The following is a 20,992-nucleotide window of genomic DNA, read 5'->3' as shown; positions in this document are numbered from 1 at the left end:
CCTCCCATCGAGGGCCTCCGCCGCCGGACGGCAACAAGGCACGCCAGGGCGTGTCCGGTCGACGGACAAGGGCGAGAAAATGGAAGGTGTGCAGCAGCAGTCCATACAAAAAGCCCCTCTTTGCTGTGCCAAAAGGCACAGAGGGCATGTCCCCGAGGCGGCTCATATTGCGGGGCACCAGCACCCGAGGGAGGGTTCGGGGCTTGGGGCCAATGTGGAATTCCGTCCGAACAGGGGAACGCTCAGACGGAAGACCACCGCGCACCTGGGCCACCTCAAGACCCAAAATAACGTCGGGTCCGAGCACGACCGTTCTCAGGTCTTGGATGGCATCGGCTGCGACCTGGACACTCACAGACGCGCGTCGCGCCAACTCCTGCGGGAGCATCCAGCCCAGTCCTCCGCCACCCAGCACGTCCCCGATCCTGGTCACCCCTGCGGCCACAGCCCTCCTCTCCGCCAACCACTGAAAAGGACGGAGGGGCGGATTCCTGAGCAGCGGCTCTCTGACGATAGCCGCTACTCCTGACGGGGGAGAGCTGCGTCGCGAGGCGACCACTTTCCAGACTTTGATCAGGTCCTGGTAAAAGACGGGCAACGCCTGCAAGGAGCCACCGAGGCCCAGCTGTTCTATAAACAGGAGCTGCACGTCATAATTCAGGCCGTGCACCTGACGGAAGAAATACGTCATCAGGGCACACCATCTAGGAGGAGGCTCAACGTAGAGGTATCGCTGCAGGGTCTGAAGGCGGAAAGTCGCCACCTGTGTGCGTAGGCACACTAGCGCCTGACCACCCTCCCTAAGCGGGAGACTCAGAACCTCGGCAGCGACCCAGTGCAATCTTTTGTCCCAGAAGAAGTCGACTAACAATCTCTGGATTCTTGTGACAAAGTCCGGGGGAGGGGTCAAAGTGACCAGCCGATACCACAACATGGCGGCGATCAGCTGGTTTATGACCAGAACTCGACCCCGGTAAGATAGCACTCGGAGCAGTCCTGTCCAGCGCCGCAGGCGAGCGGTGACTTTCGTCTCCAGTTCCTGCCAGTTTGCCGGCCAGGATTCCTCAGCGGGGCAGAGATGGACCCCCAGGTAGAGGAGGCTGGTCCTGCTCCAGGTGAAAGGCCTGAGCTCCTCGGGTAGGGGATCCATCTGCCACTGACCGACCAGGAGTCCAGAACACTTACCCCAGTTGATCCTGGCAGAAGAAGCGGCAGAGTAGACCTCCTGGCACTCGCGCATCCTCCGCAGGTCAGCCGGGTCACTAAACATAAGGAGCACGTCATCGGCGTAAGCCGAAAGGACCACCTCGATGCCCGGCCCGCGCAGAACCAATCCCGACAACCTCCTCCGCAAGAGGCGCAGGAAAGGCTCCACGCAAATAGAATACAACTGGCCAGACAGGGGGCAGCCCTGACGTACCCCTCTCCCAAAGCGAAGGGGCGCCGTCAGGGACCCGTTAACCTTCACTAGACACTCCGCGGCGGTGTACAGAAGTCGGATCCGGGCGACAAAATGCGTCCCGAACCCGAAAGCTCGCAGAGTTCCGAGTAAGTATTCGTGATCCACCCTGTCGAACGCCTTCTCCTGATCGAGAGACAGGAAGGCGCTCGACAGACCAGCCCTCTGGGAATGGTGGATGATGTCCCGGACCAGATGGATGTTATCATAAATGGTTCGGTCCGGGACGGTGTAGGACTGGTCAGGGTGGATCATGTGGTCCAGCACGGTGCCGAGCCGAGAAGACATGGCTCGGGCGAAGATTTTGTAGTCCGTGCTGAGGAGGGAGACCGGGCGCCAGTTTTTAAGAAGGCGGAGATCCCCCTTCTTCGGCAGCAGGGCAATCACGGCCCTGCGCCACGAAAGGGGCATCTCCCCGGTAGCAATGCTCTCCCCCAGGACCCCCGCGAAGTCGCTCCCCAAGACGTCCCAGAACGCCCTGAAGAACTCCACGGTCAGCCCGTCTAGTCCCGGGGTTTTGCCCCTAGAAAGACCGTCGAGTGCGCCGGTCAGCTCCCCCAGACTTATAGGGGAGTCGAGCTTTCCGGCGCACTCCGGGCCGACCTGCGGCAGGTCCTCCCACAAAACTCTGCAAGCTTCCTCACTGGACGGATCCGGAGAGAAAAGGGCAGTGTAGTAATCTCGGGCAATGGCCCTGATGCCCTCCGGATCCGAGACAAGTGATCCGTCGTCGGCCAGCAGCGTAAAGAGCTGCTTACGGACCCCGTGCCTTTTTTCCAGTGAGTAGAAGAAGGGAGAGCCACGGTCCATCTCCTTAAGGAAACAGATCCGCGACCTCACGAACGCGCCCCGAGACCCGACCAGTTGCAGGTCCCGCAGCGCGCCCTTCTTCTCATCGTACACCGACCGCAGGGCCGGGTCCGCGTCGGGCTGACGGAGACGTGCCTCCAGCTCGAGCACCTCCTTCTCCAACTCCTCGACCCTGGATTTGCGTCTCTTTGTCGACCCCTTCGCGTACTCTTGACAGAAAACTCGGACGTGAGTCTTGCCCACGTCCCACCATAGCCTCAAGGAGGGGAAGCCTCCCCGCATCCTTCTCCAGCCGGCCCAGAAGCGACGGAACGAGTCCAGGAACCGCTGGTCTTCCAACAACAGGTTATTAAAATGCCAGTACTCGGACCCCGTCCGAGCGCAGAACGAAGTGAGCTCCGCCCACACCAGACGGTGGTCCGTGCACGGAACCTGCTGTATAGAAGCAGCCGGAACGCAGGACACGTACGCCTTCGAAACGTAAAGGCGGTCGAGTCTGGACGCTCCGACTCCAGGTGACACAAAGGTGAACACGCTGGAGTCAGGATGGAGATTTCGCCAGACATCCACTAAGTCGAAGGACCTGACCAGGTCCCACAACTTACTCACACCTCGCGTGCAGTGCGGGGTACCGTGACGGTCCCGGACCCCGAGGGTGCAATTGAAATCCCCCCCGAGGACGATGCACTCGCCAGCGTCGATGGAGCCGAGATGAGTGGACACTTCTTCAAAGAAGCTCGCTTGCTGCTGCGTGCCCAGGGGAGCGTACACATTCACAAAGTGAAGCACCGCCCCCCCCAGACGCACAGTCAGGTGCAGCAACCGGCCTGGCACCGGCTCCTTGACCCCCAAGATCTCTGGCTGAAAATGCGGGGCCAACAAGATAGCCACCCCGCCAGAATTGGAGGCTAGGTGACTCATGTGGACCCCCCCTCGCCACTCCAGGAGCCACGTGGCTTCGTCTCCCGGAACGGTATGGGTTTCTTGCAGGAAGCACAACGCATACTTCCCGTCCCTGAGGACCGAGAAGTTCTGGAACCTGCGCTGTGCGGCCCTGCTGCCGCGGATGTTGAGGCTGGCTATAGTCGTCTTCATTGTCAAAGGTACATCAAATCTTCACCTTAAGTCATTAAAAAAAAAAGAAGAGGACTTTTTAGTCCTTCCTCTCCTTCAGGAGCCCAGCGACAAACGTTTGGACCCTCCGCCGCGCGTTCCTATCCAACTCAGGAGACTTGAGAGCCTCGCGAGTGGACCAGAACACCAGCGGAAAAGAATGCCACCGGTCCAAGGCCAACTGAACCCTGTCTCGGCGACCGCGATGACTCGCCAAAAAGTCCCGGAGTTCCCTTGGGGGGATGAGGGGGGAGTCAGTGGAGGGCACCAGGGGATCCACCGCCTCGCTTGAGAGCGACTCAGCGTAATCTCCAGCGCTCACCACGGACACCCCGTCCTCCTCCAGGTCGTCGCCTCCAGCTTCCGACCCCTCCCCCGCATTGAGTACGGGGGCTGATTCGGAGCTGCCAGCTGGCCCCACCTGTACCTCGATCCCACCCCCAGGATCAAGGCCAGAGGGGTCCTCTCTGGTCTCCTCTAAACGTTTTGGGTCAGAGGGCAGCGGCAGTTCTGATGCCCGCTCTCCTCCCGGCACCGGGTCGTCCGGGGAGCTCAGGACAAGCTCCTGACCTAAAACTAGGACGCCCGGTGCTAAGGTTTGGGAGGGAGCGGGAAGGCCTTCCTTTTCGCCGCCACCCAATGACCCGTTGACATTTTTTAAATTTTGAGAGTTACAGTCCCCCGACGAGCCAGAAGGTACCTCGGGGGTATCGAGGGTCTCTGAGTCGGGCACCACCTCAAGGGAGGTGCCTTCAGTGACCCCCGAGGGGCCCTGTTCAGGGGACTGCAGCAGGTTGACAGGGGTAACAGTGGTGGGAGTCGGTGCAGGGGTTTTGAGTTCCCCCAGAGGACAGGGTGAGATTTTACTTGGCGGAGACGCCACCACCTCTTCATCGGGGGAAGGGACACACCCAACTTCTTCAATTTGGGCATCACCCACCTCCTCCTCCGAAGCGTGACGTCTCTTCCGGGTCAGGCTGGGGGCTAGGGAGACCTCCATTTCCGAGGCCCCCTCCTCCTTGTCCAGCCCTCCCGGACACTCCACCCTCTGGGTTTTGGGTGTTAGATACCCCGGCTCGGGGTCCCGCGTCTTTTCCCCGCCGGCCCCGGGAGCACGCGCAGAAACGACGCCAGGCCCAGCACTCGGCGCCTTAGCACCCACGGGCCCGGGAGCACACGCGGACACGACGCCGGGGCCGGATGATGTCTTTTCCCCCGAGCCGGTCCTTGCAGGTGTTTGGGGGTTTTGGGGCGTTTCAGGGGCCGCCTCCAGGTTGCGGGTCTTCCTCCGCGCCTTCTTACGGCGCGGGGGCTCTCCCCCCGCCTCACCGGCAGCCGAGATGGCAGTGGCCGCCGGCGTCGCTTCCCCTTGCGGGGAGGGAGATGGAGTGGTGGCAGGGGGAGGAGGGGCGGTGCCAGCCGTGGCCGCTTGGGTGGGGCTCGTGGCCTTGGAGGCGGGGCAGTTCTTCCTCACGTGCCCCGCCTCCTTACAAGCATGGCACCGCACGCCCTCCACGGTCCAGAAGACCCGATAGGCGGTCCCCTCAAAATTGATAACGAAGGCCCCCTCCAGGCACTCCTCCTGGGCCAAGCGGACAAATACCTGGCGCCGGAAGGAGTACACATGGCAGAGGGCCGAGTCTTTGAGGCCGAGCGGGATTGGTGCAACCCCCGACCTGACCTCCCCCAATTTATTAAGGTGGGGGAGGAGGAGCTCACTGGATAGAAAAGGCGGGACGTTCGAAATAATAATTCTCTGGGCGGTGGCCTCAAGGGGGTCCACCGCCAGAAAAGTCCCGCCCACAGTGAGTCCTTTTTGCAGGGCGAGGTGCACCGCCCGCTCGGACCTCAAGAAGAATATGACCTTCCCATACATTTTAGAGGCCGCGACAATGGCTGAGGGGCCGACGACCCCAGCCACAGCCTTTACGCAGGCCTCTATTGTCATTTCAGGGTGAGCATAGCTCTTTACCCCAAGGGCCCTGGTCAGGAGGCGGAAAGGTGACAGGGCAGCAGGAGCAGCTGGAGCCGCAGAAGCAACCACCCCCGCATAAGTTTTCTTTTTTTGAGGCCCTGCCACCGGTGACAAAACCGCCTCCACATTAGCCCTCGAGGGCCCGGCCACAGGCGATGGTGAATTGGCCTTAGGGCCAGAGCCACGCCCACCCTGGGAAGGATTGGCCATTTTGTTTGAGGAAAGGGGGTGGGGGAGAGAGGTAGAAACAACCTTCCCTCTTTTAGGCAGGAGAGGAGAGGAGGGAGAGGAGTAAAAGACAGGGAGGCACAGGAGGGAAAGAGGTAAATGTCCAGGTGAGTGTCCTCGATGGTGGATGGACGGTGGGTGGGGGCCTGATGTTCTTCAGGCAGGGGGAGGCAATGTCTTCACCAGCTATTGCTGGCCCTACTGGGAAAAGGGGTGGGTTGGGGGGAGGGGTGGCAGAAAGATGGTTTCAGCACACACACACACCCTCCCTCTCTTCCTTCCCCAACTCCTCTGGCAGTCTTCTTGCCTCCCCCTACAAAACACAGTCCTTAATTGCCCCCACCTTAAACAAAAATACACAGTTCAGACACCCACCTAGGATGTTGTTTTTCAACTCAGTCCTGGCCTCCTGGCCTTCCTGTCCTGTAACAACAGCAGCAACTGTTCTCTTCTCTCCCTCTCTATCCTTTGGCACCACAGGGGCAAGGCAGCAGCAGCAGCACTGGAGGAACAGCAGCAGAAGCAGCAACAGCAGCAGCAGAAGCAACAACCCCAAAGCAGCAGCAACTGTTCTCTTCTCTCCCTCTCTCTCCTTTGGCACCACAGGGGCAAGCCAGCAGCAGCAGCACTGGAGGAGCAGCAGCAGAAGCAGCAGCAGCACACAGCAGAAGCAACAACCCCAAAGGCAGCAGCAGAAACAGTTGAAACACTGAGGAGCAGCAACATCAACACCACACACCTTCTCTCCTCAGTATCAGGAAACCAACTGAATCCACAATTACCTCCACGAGATCGTTAAGAAAATGAACTCTTGATACTCTTTTTGAGTAAACCTGTTTCCATCTGTTTCAGATGAAGTTACATTGTTTCATAGTTTGCCATTGTGAGATTTGAACTCTTGATCTTGGGGTTACAAACCCAGTACCATAACCACTTGGCTATTCAGGCCAAGCTAAAACACATTTCCATCTGTTTCAGATGAAGTTACATTGTTTTATAGTTTGCCATTGTGAGATTTGAACTTTTGATAATCTTTTAAATGAAAACCAAATCAACAAAATTGGGATAAATCAGGCACAGCCCCTAATTCAGGTCAGCTGTAAAACCAAGAACAAAGTTTAAAGGAAACTTACAAACTTTAAATCAAAATGTGATTAAAGGGGTCAACAAAACACCCCAGTCCCCGCGGTGCCCACCGAGCACGGAAGGCCTCGAGAGTGCCAGCAGACACCGCGTGCTCCTTCTCCAGGGACATCCGGCAGCGAACGTAGCCGCGGAAGAGGGACAAACAATCGGGCGGGACTCCCCCGTAAAGGAGGATTTGTAACTCTTTCGAGTACAAACACGTTTCCATCTGTTTCAGATGAAGTGACATTGTTTCATAGTTTGCCATTGTGAGATTTGAACTCTTGATCTCGCGGTTACAAGCCCAGTACCATAACCACTTGGCTATTTAGGCCAAGCTAAAACACATTTCCATCTGTTTCAGATGAAGTTACATTGTTTTATAGTTTGCCATTGTGAGATTTGAACTTTTGATCTTGGGGTTACAAACCCAGTACCATAACCACTTGGCTACTTAGGCCAAGCTTTCAAGCAACAGATTGGAAGTAACTCTTTCGAGTACAAACATGTTTCCATCTTTCCTATTCAGATGAAGTTACATTGTTTCATAGTTTGCCATTGTGAGATTTGAACTCCTGATAATCTTTTAAATGTTGTAGCTGTAACTCTTTCGAGTACAAACACATTTCCATCTGTTCCTATTCAGATGAAGTTACATTGTTTCATAGTTTGCCATTGTGAGATTTGAACTCTTGATTTTGGGGTTACAAACCCAGTACCATAACCACTTGGCTATTTAGGCCAAGCCATAAAGTAACTCTTTCGAGTACAAACCCATTTCCATCTGTTTTAGATGAAGTTACATTGTTTCATAGTTTGCCATTGTGAGATTTGAACTCTTGATCTTGGGGTTATAAACCCAGAACCATAACCACTTGGCTATTTAGGCCATGTAACTCTTTCAAGTACAAACCCATTTCCATCTGTTTTAGATGAAGTTACATTGTTTCATAGTTTGCCATTGTGAGATTTGAACTCTTGATAATCTTTTAAATGAAAACCAAATCAACAAAATTGGGATAAATCAGGCACAGCCCCTAATTCAGGTCAGCTGTAAAACCAAGAACAAAGTTTAAAGGAAACTTACAAACTTTAAATCAAAATGTGATTAAAGGGGTCAACAAAACACCCCAGTCCCCGCGGTGCCCACTGAGCACGGAAGGCCTCGAGAGTGCCAGCAGACACCGCGTGCTCCTTCTCCAGGGACATCCGGCAGCGAACGTAGCCGCGGAAGAGGGACAAACAATCGGGCAGGACTCCCCCGTCGATTGCCCGCTGCCTGGACCTGTTAATGGCCAACTTGGCCAGGCCCAGGAGCAGGTTCACGAGGAGGTCCTCCTCCTTCCTGACCCCCTTCCGCACCGGGTGCCCATAGATCAGGAGCGTGGGGCTGAAGTACAAACAAAACATCAATAAAAGGTTTTTCAAATAACTAAAAAGGGAGTGCAGTCTACAACACCCTATGTATACATGGTCCACGGACTCCACAAGACCGCAAAAAAGGCACGTGTCCTGAGAGTCCGTGAACCTATGCATCCTCTTATTATAAGGGACTGCTGCATGCAACACCCTCCAACCCAGGTCCCCGATAGAAAGGGGGAGGACACCTCCGTAGAGGGCCTCCCATCGGGGGCCTCCGCCGCCGGACGGCAACAAGGCACGCCAGGGCGTGTCCGGTCGACGGACAAGGGCGAGAAAATGGAAGGTGTGCATCAGCAGTCCGTACAAAAAGCCCCTCTTTGCCGTACCAAAAGGCACGGAGGGCATGTCCCCGAGGCGGCTCATATTGCGGGGCACCAGCACCCGAGGGAGGGTTCAAAAACTGACTGGTCTGTAACTCTTTCGAGTACAAACCCGTTTCCATCTGTTTCAGTTGAAGTTACATTGTTTCATAGTTTGCCATTGTGAGATTTGAACTCTTGATCTTGGGGTTACAAACCCAGTACCATAACCACTTGGCTATTTAGGCCATGTAACTCTTTTGAGTACAAACCCGTTTCCATCTGTTCCTTTTCAGATGAAGTTACATTGTTTCATAGTTTGCCATTGTGAGATTTGAACTCTTGATTTTGGGGTTACAAACCCAGTACCATAACCACTTGGCTATTTAGGCCATGCAGTTGCATAGCCTGGACATGGGTGTTAATCACTTGCACATAATTTTCACTTTGTCAATAAACTCCTAAGATTGTCTCCTTGCCTATGGCTGCTCCTTCTGAGAAGCAGAAGTTCGTGTTGCCTGCACAAGATAAAGGCAGGTCTCTCACTCCAGGGCCTCTTCCCTGTGCTTTGTGCAACCTTCCCAGCACATTGACAGTGACAGCTTCACTGTCACTGTTCACATCCGTCATGCCTGCACCTCGATGTGGCTTATCATTGCTGCCAGAATGTCCTGAGCTGGTGGCACAGAGTTCTGTCATTCTCTCTGTGTGCTCCCAGCATCTTTGAGGTCCAGCTGGCCCCCCATTTCATCAGCATCTGTGTCCAGTGACAGTGTAGTCGTGAAGGGTTCATCTCAAAAAGGATCCTGTAGTGTCACGACAAGTTAATATTTCCCTGCTGCATCTCCATGATATGACCCTGTTTATAGAGCACAAGCGAGGTGCCATCAGCCTGACAGGAGTCAAAAATTCACAGATGCAATGTGAGGATCTGTAGTGTCTCCTCACTGCATGTCATCATCATCCTCCACAAATCTAGCAGCTATGAGGGCCTTCTGAGTGCATATGCCTCGTCTGGCCAGTGCGATAGCCTCGCCATCATCCTCATCTTCGAGGACCTCCTCACCCTCATCCCCGTTGACGTCCTCCTCATCGGAGGAGATGTGCAGCTCCTCCATCTCCTCCTTAGGCAGCTCTTCTCCCCACTGTAGCACCAGGTTGTGAAGAGTGTAGCAGGTGGCAACAATGTGTGCTACCCTCTGTGGACTGTATTGCATGGCTCCATCAGACCAGCCCAGGAACTGGAACTTCATTTTCAACGTTCTGATGGTTTGCTCTACTAAAATGCAAGTAGTAGCATGAGCCTTGTTGCACCTTCTCTCTGCTGGACTCTTAAGGCCACATGATCATCAGCCACGTCCTCTGTGTGTAGCCCTCATCCCTGAGAAGCCAACCCTGCAGCCTCTGTGGACCTTGGAAAACCTCAGGGATCTGAGACCTACTGAGAATGTAGGAGTTGTGGACGCAGCCTGGGAGTTGTGTGCAGACCTGCAGGATGTGTTTGTGGTGGTTGCACACCAACTGAACATTAAGTGAGTGGAATCCCTTGCAGTTGACATAGTTGACCCCATGTTGCCATGGAGATCTGAGTGCCACATGAATGCAGCTGGTGGCATCTTGCACCTGTGGAAAAGCAGAGATCTGGGAAAATCCCAGTGCTCTTGTATCTTGGCTTTCCTGATCCTAGGAAAAATGCACAAAATTCATTGCCTTTCCACAGGTCACGATGCATTTGTGTGTGGAGCTTGCAATAGCCCACAGAGGTTGCCTGTGGAACCCTGAAAGGAGCCACTGGTGTAAAAATTGAGCTCTGCGATCACTTTCACAATCACTGGCAGTGGATGCCCTCCATGTCCCTGTGGCACCAAATCCTGCAACAGGTGGCAGATGTAACTGATCAGTTTGCTGGACATGTGCAGTCTTCGGCGACACTGGTTCTCGGTCATCTGCAGGAATGACAAGCACCATCTATAGACCATGGGTCTAGCTAGGCGCCGACCAATTATGGCTTGCTATGGCTCTTAAGTGGCATGTGTAAGAGCCAAAGCCACCTTTCTTCCTGAGGGTGCTGCTCCTCCCTCTGCTCAGCCAGATGCCTCTGTTGCTCACTTCTCCTTCATCTCCGCTCTCTATAAGCCATGAGGCATACAGCCTGCCATGACACCCGATGCCACCAGGCATGAAAAATTCTGCCCTAGGTGCTACTCAGTTTAAGCCAGGATCTTTCTCCTTCTCGACTCTTTGTCACGTGCCTCTTATATCATCATGTGGGCGGTCCTGTTTCTCCAGTCGCACACATTAACCCTTTCAATCCTGAACAACTTAATACTACATCCCCCCTCCCCACCCCCCGCCAAGTCTTTGTCCAAATATATTTTACATTTATATTTACATACTACCCCATCTCTCCCTAAGTCTTTGACTTCATTGATTCAAACAGTCTGGAGGTTGCATGACTTCCCCTGGTTGTGTTCTTGTCTAATTTGGAAGATCTGTAGTCTCCCTTTGGATTTCATTGCTTTGATTTGGTTAGTCTTTGGTAAGATTTGCAGTATCTGGTGCACTGTCAGTTTGACTGTCAATAGCTGGTTCTCCCAAATATATAATGGATGGTTCTTTTTGAGAATTGAGGATAAGATTTCTCCTGTTTCTTATCATGCCTTCGGTAGTATGTATTGAAGAAGAACATTGTTGATTATTATCCCTTTAGACAATGACTCCTTCTCTGCCTTGGTTTCTTATCCATATCGTGTCTCCTTTGTTCAACCTGAGCAGGTTTCTAGTACAGTGCTTCCTACTGTAATCAGAAGCTTGTAGTTTTCCATAGGACTGCTCACGGTCCTGAACTTTCTGATAGCCTTGGACTGCTAGCCCTGGGAATAGTTTTTTTGGTAGGATGGGAAACAGTGTTCAAAGTTTCCTTCCTATCAGCAGATCAGATGGAGCCAATGGACATTGCAATGGATTAGACCTGTATGTTATAAGTGTCACTGAAAAATCCTCGTTCTTCTTTAATAGGGTTTTAATAGTGCAGACACCCCTTTCTGCCTCACCGTTGGATTGGAGATACTTGGGGAACTGGTGAGATGTAGGAATCAATAGTTCTTTTTAAAATGGTTGAAATAGTCATTGGCAAATTGCGGGCTATTGTTGGACACCATCTGGTATGGAATGCCATGTGTTGCAAAGACTTCTATCAATGACCTAATGACTGACTCAGTGGTTGTAATGTGTAAATGTTTCACCTTGATCAACCTGGCTGAATGACCTCCTCAGTTCTGTCAGGCCAGGGTAAGTCACTCTTTTCATCACTCCCAACTCACACACTCACAAACCCATCATACATCCACAGGGCCCTCACTCACTGCCAGTGCAAGGGACATCACCATTCACTCTTTCACATATACCATCATTGTCCTCTTCCCATCCATGGGACCACTCACTGCCCACACAAGCTGGGCAACAGGAGGGAAACGTAGCAGACAGGTAGAGGCATTCCGGAATTCAAAGTTCTCACAGAATTTGAAAACAGAGCCATCCAGCTGGCCGGTGATGACCGGGACCAGTCCTGTGCTGACAGTGAGGTCGACACTGCTGTACCAAGTGAAGATCCAGCAGTGCAACATCCATCAGATAACCATGCTGTGAGGGATGTGTGCTCTTTCACAGGCCACTGCCATGCACTAATTATTTCCCCATGCTTTTGCAGGCACATCTGGGAAGTAGCAGATGGAGTCCACAATCCAGACCCTCCAAGCAAGAGGAATCCGAAGACACCCTCCCTGAAGTCCCGTCACATCGCTCACCCACTTCTTCTACCAGCGCAGAGATACACACCTCGGTGGGACTTAGCTTTAGAGTAGCCTCGGGACCATTATCTGGTGAGCACATCGCACTTTCTGATCCACAGCAGGCAGAGGCAGGGACTTCCCAGGTCCCCGGCACTTGAAGGACTGCTGGAAGCCAGAACATTGCTGAGTCTGAGTCAGATGACGAGCCTCTGGATTCAGTCATGGCACAATTTCTGGAGCTGCAAAGGCAAGCTTGGGATCATCAGGAAGGAATGGCCACTGCACTCCTCAGATGGCTAGGCACAATGGAGGAGTCCGTCCGTCTTCAGACTGAGGTGATAGCGCCGGCATTGCAACACACCAAGGTCATTAGTGGCAGGATATCGGCCGTCATAGAGAACTTGGTCCAGAATGTCACTCCTGTACTGCTGCGCAGGCTTAACTCCATCGCTGATGCCATAATTGGCCTTCAACAGTGTGTATGTGAGAGGGGTGCTGGGCAGCTCGATTTCACTCCAGCTACCCCTTCTGCTCACAGGGTCAGCCAGGGGCCCTCAGGCACCCATAAGGAGGAGGATCAGCAGGTGCGTGCTCCGGGGCCATCCACCCAGGTGACTCTGGGAGTGACCGGCCCACCTGACATCCCTCTTCCTGTGACCTCCGCAGATCCAGCTTCACGGGGTGAGGAGGGTGCTACTGCCACACAGCAGGACCTCGAAAGCAGGCCGGGGCCCTCCAAGTCTTGGCCCTCCAGAGAACACCCGCCAAAGTCATCACAGACAGGATGTCACAGTCAGCAGGTTGCCTCCACCACTGCTGTGGATGTCTAGGGAGCACCAAGACGTAACGGCAGGGTTAGGACAGTTAAGGAGAATTAGTTGCACAGCCTGGGCACGGGTGTTAATCACTTGTACATAAATGTTCACTATTGTCAATAAACTCTCAAGAATATCTCCCTGCCTATGGCTCCTTGTTCTGATGAGCAATGTTCTTGTCCCTCAGATGTGAAACCTTTCTGCACAGGATAAAAAGCAGGTGTCTCAGTCCAGGGTCTCTTCACTGTCCTCTGTGCAGCCTTCAGACCACAGTGATGGTCCAGCCTCACGCTCCCTGGAAACATTACTGATGTCTGCACCTTGGCAGTGCTGGTCATTGCTGTCAGAATGTAGTGGGCAGGTGCCACAGAGTTCTCTCATACTCCATGTGTGCTCTTAGCACCTTTAAGGTGGGGCTGGCCCCCATCATACCAGCATCTACTACAGTGATGCTGTGCACCAGCTCCTGAAGGGGTGAGGTGCTGAAGGCAGACATAGAATCAGATGCATCTAAAGTTTCATGGCTGCGTCTCTGAGATGGCCCTGATCATGGAATGCAAGTGAGCTGCCCTGGTCAGACAGGAGCCAGGCATTCTCAGAGGCCATGTGAAGACTTATGGAGTGTCCTCACTACATATTGTCATCACCCTCCTGCGATTGAGCGACTATTAGGGCCTCCAGTGCATCTTCATGACAGAAGCATTCTCACAGGAGGGTATTGGTGCTGCCATAAGCCAGACTCAAGTCAAACATTCACAACTGCGATGTGAGGATCTCTGGGGACACCTCACTGCATGTCATCATCATCCTCCACAAATCTAGCAGCTATGAGAGCTTCCCGAGTGCACCTGCCACTCTAGCCAGTGTGAGAGCCTCATCCCAGTTGTCGTCACCACCTAGGGCCCCCTCACCCTCACTCCTGTCAGCATCCTCTTCATTGGAGGAGAAATGCAGCTTCTCCATCTCCTTCTTAGCCAGCTCCTCACCCTGTTGTGGTGCCAGGTTGTAAAGAACGTAGCAGACGATGACAATGAGCAACACCCTCTACGGACTGCATTGCAGGGCTCCACCAGACCAGTCCAGGCATCTGAACTGCATCTTCAGCAGATGGTCTAATCCACCAAGTTGTAAGATGCTGCATGAGCCTCATTATAGCGTCGTTCTGCTGCAGTCTGAGGCTGCCGCATGAGTGTCATCAGCCACGGCCTCTACGCGTAGCCCTTGTCACCAAGAAGCCATCCCTGCAGCCCCTGTGGACCCTAGAAGCCTGCAGGGATCTGCAAATGACTCAGGATGTAGGCGACATGCACAGTCCCTGGAAACCATCTGCATACCTGCAGGATGCGTTTCTGGTGATCTCATAACGGCTGCATGTTCAGTGAGTGGAAGCCCTTGCACTTGATGAAGTCCACTGAGCGTAGTGATGTAGACCTGAACGCCATGAGTGCAATCGTACCCTGCACCTGTGGGAATCCCGAGATCAGGGTGAATCCAATGGTCCTTGCATCCTGGCTGTCCCAGTCCCGGGTGAAATGCACAAAATTGTGTGCCATGGAGAAGATGGCATCTGTGTCCTCATAGATGCATTTGTAGGTGGCGGCTTGTGAAATCCCACAGTGATCACCTGTGAAGCCCTGAAAGGAGCCACTGGCATAGAAATTGAGCGCTGCAGTTACTTTCACAGCCACTGGCAGTGGATGCCCTCCACGTTCCCCTGGTGCCAAGTCCTGCAGTAAGTGGCAGATGTGAGCCACCAGGTCCCTAAATGCACAGTCGTTGGTGACACTGGTTCTCAGTCAGCTGCAGAAATGGCAGGTGGCGACTATAGACCCTGGGTGTCGCTAGGTGCCGACCAGCCACGGCTCGCTGTCGCTCCTGGGCAGCGTGTGTGGGAGCCCCTGCTGCCCCTTCTTCATGAGGTTGCTGCTCCTGCTTTTGTGCAGCCGGGTGCCTCAGTCGCTCTCTCCTCCGTATTCTATGGTCTCTATATGCCATCAGGCATACAGCAAGGTCACCAGGATCCATGATCCTGACGTGGTCCTCCTGCAGCATGAAAGAGAGACAGGCATGGTGATCATGCCGTACTTAGCTACTTTCCTGGCCCTGTGTGACCACCCCTTAATGTTTCCCAGAGAGTGCTGGTCACGCCTTGGATGACCAGAGATGAGTGCGCTGCATTGCTGTCCTGTCAACCTGCAACATGAGGTCGAAACCGGGATGCTGAGATTGCAAGGGGCTATAGCGCCTCCAGCAGTGACTGCTACATGGCCAGCATTGGCGAGGAGTTTGTACAACGTGTGCAGTCCCACTGCTCTGTGGTTCAATAAAGCTGTGGCAGACCCGAAGTCTGTGCCAGGGGGTGTGGGAGTAAGGTATGGAGCACTTGGTGGCCCTTGGGTGCCTCCGTGATGCTTGCATGGGTGGGCAGGCTAGGAGCCTGACTCCAATGATTGCATTGTGACTGCGCCTGATGTGTTGTAGTTGCAGAGGCATGGTCAGTTTATGCAGGTGTACCTAACGCGTGGCCATTTCCCTTGCTTACCCTGCCCCCCACCTCAATTGCCTGCAAGGGATGCAGCACTTGACCACCCCCCCCTCACCTCAGCAGTCGCCTCCGAGGCTGGCCAGCAGTTGCCCCCAGACACCCCCCACCCCTCAGCAGTCGCCTCCAAGGCTGGCCAGCAGTTGCCCCCAGACACCCCCCACCCTTCAGCAGTCGCCTCCGAGGCTGGCCAGCACTTGCCCCCAGACGCCTCCCCCCCGACCTCTTAGCAGTCACCAGGCATCAGTTTCTCTCTCACCCAGCCTGTAAACAATAGGCGAGCTGTGGAGAACGTTGCTGCTCAGTCACCTCAGTTCCCCAAAGTGAACGCTGCCAAGTGCACATCGTTTGCGTGCTGTTGTGAAACATTTTGGCGTGCTTTCCCACTGACATGGACAGACAATACATCTGGGTTCCAAGAGCCTGGTGGGGTGGCCATTTAATTATATGCTAACGTATTACAATTAGCTCTCCGCCGACCGATGGTGGGAAATGATGGCATGGAAGATCATAATCTGCCTTCATGCCATCGTAAAGTGGGTCCCACCATATTTTCCACGCACGCCACCTATCACGCCCACTACCAGCAGGCTCAGAAAATTCTGCCCATAGTGTCCCTGTGTCTTTGAGGCTTAACTAGCTGGACCGAGTGTTTGCCTGTGCACAACGTTTCATTCCCTCCCATTAAAATGGTCCTCTATTGCTCACAGAGTTCTGACTATCTAACTATCTGGATTGCCTTTTCTGGGGTTAGATACCCCTTTGTTTACAGGAGGTCAGAGAGTGCATCATCTGCAACTCCTACCACCACTCCTTCTGATGAGTTCATACTTTAAATCTCCGCATTCACAACTCTCTGACATCCTGTACAGATCGTTGATGAATGAACCAACTGTTCCCCCAGCTGTTAGATTCTCTAATTGAATTTTATTGCTTCCTCGATTAAAATAGCTGTTGAATGATTTTTATACCTCTTCAAATTTTGCGGATGATTCACCAATTCCCGGTAATGCAATACTGTCATCCACAATCGAGCCTACCAAGTAAAGCAGCTTGTTTACCTGCTTTTTTTCTGATTTTTTATTTAAATCAGAAGTTGCCAATAGTGTGATTGATCTGGGCCTTGGATTAGTCCAAATTGACATGCAAGTATGGAATTCTGATCCATGTTCAAAATTCTTAAAGCGTATGTTCTGCTTTAAGAGCTGCCTGAATTTCAAGAGGTGTCGCTGTTCACCCAGAGACAAAGGAATTTCTCCCGCTTGCTGGTTTTGGTGTGTTCCGCTACAATGGTGATCATTCTCAGTTTGAAAAAGCATTTTACCGATGCCTGCCTGGATCAGCTGCCTGCAGACTTCTCTTTTTCAGTGTTTTTTTTTGCTCACAAGTCTGTTGAATTCAACTTGCTCTTTAATAAACTGATTAGTTGCGATGTTCCCAAAATATTTAAGTAATTTTCTTTTTTTTGGAGGAACTCGGCACTGTGCGTTCATGCTCTGACTTGGAGCTCAGGCTTTATGGACGGGTTTCTTTCAAACTGCACTCCTGACTTCAAATTACTTTAAAGATTTCTCAGGACTTGATGCAGCCTGCAATTTTAAAAGATTTAACTCACGCTTGCAACTTCTGCCGACACTGCACTCTGAAGCTGGACTTCCAAAGAAGTCCAATTGAGTCTTCTCTCGTGCTGCAGTAAGGAATTTTAAATCTCTTCAGCTTCCAAGCCTTTCTTTGGAGCTTTTTTGTGGCAATTTCTCCTCTTCATCTCTGCTTCTGGAGTGTCTTTGCAAGTCTGAATGTTTTGTTGAATTTTTTCTCAGTTTTCCAGCATTTGGGTTTGTCTTTGCATTTTAACGAGGTTCAGGGTTTTTATCCCTCTGCTGCCATAATATTGTGGGGTGTTGGTTAGATTACGATAGGGTTTAATGAAAGAAGTTTTCCTAGTCTGAACTAGTTAACAAAGACTTACAGTTGACCTACTAGAAATATTTACAAAGCTATAGTAAATGATACAAAGTAGGAGCTGTCTCCATGCTTGGGTCTGCACGTGGCTCTGTTCAACACCACACCGACCCTGGGTGCTGTTCGTGTGCTCTCTCACATCAGTGTGTGGGCGGTACTCTACTCCGTCCTCCACTAACACTATATGTGCCAGATCATTATACTACAGATTGTGCACTGCACACACCTGGCACCGAGAGATAATTTCTTCTATTGATCCCAATATTTCTGGCCATACAGCAGGCTGGGCTCGAGCTCTACATTGTGTAATGCCCTTGTGACCCTGGTGGACTCTTGCTAGAATCTCTAGTCAGAGTGAGACGGAAATTACCAACTGCTCAACGTACACCAGCGGATCATCAATTATGTTCGAAGTATATTTTCATTACCGTTCCACCAAGATTCTGCTGCGGCCAAACTTGCGTGCAGTATTAATGAATGCAGATGCAGTCCTCATTCCGCATCTGCTCTTGGTGGATTTTTTTTTAACTTTTTTGAGCTCGCTGGCAATTATGCTGTCATGAACTGGGAATAGGACTCAACCTCGTTGACTAGATTAATATCCTGTGTTGCCAGATGATCGACTGTGGCTCTGAACAATGTGTGTTCAGTTGTTTGTAATTTACTCAGGACATACGCTCATATAAGTGAAGCACATTAGCCACAAGTAGAAGCTCTGGATTCGCGAGGTCATTTTGGCAAGTTCCTTTCTGTCCAGTAATGAGGATAATGGTTTGTGGTCTGTCTCGATGATTACTTTTAACTCAATGATAAAGTTGGAGAATTTCTCACAAGCCCACGAGACTGCAAGAGCTTCTTCCCTGTAACAGCATACCTCATTTCTATGTCAGATAGCTCTGTAGATGAGGCATCAGCTCCAATTGTGGTTGGTAGGGCAGGTCGTAGTGAGTTAAGATATCTGGTGAGAGCAGCATGCCTTTAATCTGGTAGAATACTTGTTCTTCGTATGTACCCAAACACCATGCTTGAGCCTTCTTCAACAGGTGTCTGATGGACTCCATGACATGCACTAGGTTCTGCAGGAATTTTGCCAGCTGATTGACCATACCAAGGAATAGTTGAAGATCTGGAATGGTTGATGGGGTCAAAAATTCATTGATGACGCTTGTCTTTTGCAGGTCTGCCATTATGTTTGCACTACTCACAATATGGCCTAAAAATTGAAAGAACGTTTTGGAGAATTCACACTTATCGTTAAGTGTCAGTCTTTCCTCCTGCAAACAGTTCAAGTTCAGGTCGTTTTCTTCGGCTGTTACTCCTTAGTCAAGGATGTCACCCATATGGCATATTATGCCCAAAAGGCCTTGCACAATGGTAAAAATTGTTTGTTGAAAGATTTTGGGTGCTGAGGTTATACCAAATGGCAAACAATTAAGCAAAATCTGCCAAATGGGGTAATGAAGGTTGTCAACAATTTAGATTTTTCATCTAATGGTACCTGCCAAAAGTCACTGTTGGCATTAAGTTTCGAGAACATTGTACTCTTGGAGAGCTTAGTCAAGCTGTCGTCCACTGAGGACATTGGGTGGACTTCCCTCGCCACTGCCTGTCGAGTTGAGTTAGCTGTGCAGGTTATTTGTAGGACATGACTATTGCACCTGCTCCTGTATCCAATTTGAAATTAGTGATAAATCAATTGACACAAATATCAGCATTCCAGAATGTCTATCTGGGGTCTTTAATCTCACCTAAGAAACATTGTGGTTCCATTTCTTGTTGAGATGTCCCAATTTCATTAATGGCCATGTGTGTGAAGACTCTCTCGTTATCTTCTGTGTATCTAGAGGTTTTAGTTCTGCACATCTTTCCAAAGTGTCCAAATCTTTTACAATGAAAGCAGGATACTGTTCATGCCTGTAGTGTTCTTGGCACTGCAGCATTGGCATGGTTTAATGGCATCTTGAACTTTTGTTCCATAAGGTGTCTTCTTCCCTGGAGTGTCTTTGACATTCTTTTGTTTAATAAGTTATACTGTCATTGGGGGTTTTCTGAACCATTGTTTGTCTTTCTCCCCTAAGTATGGTTCTATTTTGTTTGTCTTGCCAGCTGTATCGTCTTCTCCAAAGTTAAGTCTTCTTTGGATTGCAGTAGGTCAGATAGGGTGTCATCGGTAACACTGACTATGATGTGGTCCCATATCAGCTCAGTTTTAAAATCACCAAATTCACAACCTTCAGCCAGTAAATACAGGTCATTGATAAAGGCATCTACCAGTTTACCTGATTTCTGGATCCTTTTATTAAACTTGGCCTTTCTGATATCTTGTTGCTCTGTAAATTAAAATTAAATCATAGGCTTTTAAAACTTCTTTGAATTTGTCTGAAGTTTCATTAATGTCTTGTCTTGCTATATCATCATCAGCAATTGCTCTAACAGAGAACAATAATGTATTGACTTATTCAGCCTCAGGCTTATTGTCAATCCAGAAGCAATTCTGAATCTTAAAAATCTCTTTCTCCATGGTGTCCAGTTCTGTGTTTGAACTGGCCCTTCCATAGTGGTCTGGCAAGGTGAATTTGGAATCCAGAGTTGTTTAAGAATTAAGGAGACTTGCCTTGATTTTTAAACTTCTGTTGCAGTATTGGAGTATTCCTGTTAAGATCAGCCTTTCACAGATATCCTCTGCGGTCACTGACCTTTTTTGGTAATTGTTCCCGAACTTTGCAGAATTTTTAAATGAATCACTGGAAGTTACTATTGACCTCTGTTCACTGCTTCCCCCCCGCTGAGAAATTGTGTTTAAGCAGCTGATTTTTTCAGTTGCTGCCTTGCAGTCACTATTTCTAATGGTGCCGATCTCAGACCCAGACTACGGGGTGTATTGAAACCCACGGTCACTAGAAATAGAATTTGCCCAGTGCTGAGTACATATTGCACCATTAATTTGAAGATTGAGTCTTTTTCAAGGTTTGCTCACCCTTCTTTTGTCATTAGGTTCTTTGACTCTGCAGCTGGATCGGGACTTTTCATGGACCACCACACGCTATGGTAAGTTGAACAGTTGATTTTCTCTCTGCCTTTCAGCCTCCACGTCTTCTATGGAGCTCTTTTGGAGATTTCCTATTGTCTTATCGAAGTCTTTGGTTTTGGCGTCTTTTTACATGTCAGACTTGCAAACTTTTTTAAAGTTGATTTTCGGAGATTTCAAGGTCCTTCATAGCTGCTCCCATGTTGTAAGATCCCACCATTGAGACCATGTTATATGTTAGTTGTGACTGGCTAAGGAATGATTACAGAGACATAGATATTTCTGAACAATATCTCATTTATTGGATGAACATAACTATATACAGATACACAAGTCTATGTGTTACTCAGTCTAAGACATGAGCGTTCTCCTTTTACACTCTTCAGCATATATGTGTCACATCATGATGTGGGTGGTACTGTT

At 51.0% G+C, this 20,992-nt stretch overlaps 1 protein-coding gene across 1 annotated transcript in view; it reads right to left on the bottom strand.

Annotated features, from left to right (window-relative positions):
* Positions 1-18,274, bottom strand: part of ptpn5 (protein tyrosine phosphatase non-receptor type 5) — a 92,102-nt gene extending 73,828 nt beyond the window's left edge. Inside the window, exon 1 of the mRNA XM_041196651.1 lies at positions 18,218-18,274. Coding sequence (XP_041052585.1) covers positions 18,218-18,274 — 57 coding nt within the window. The remainder of the gene's footprint in view (positions 1-18,217) is intronic.
* Positions 18,275-20,992: the final 2,718 nt, after the last annotated feature.

Source organism: Carcharodon carcharias, chromosome 10 (assembly GCF_017639515.1).
Source record: "Carcharodon carcharias isolate sCarCar2 chromosome 10, sCarCar2.pri, whole genome shotgun sequence".
NCBI classification, from domain to species: Eukaryota; Metazoa; Chordata; class Chondrichthyes; order Lamniformes; family Lamnidae; genus Carcharodon; species Carcharodon carcharias.
This window is presented reverse-complemented; position numbering and strand designations above follow the sequence as displayed.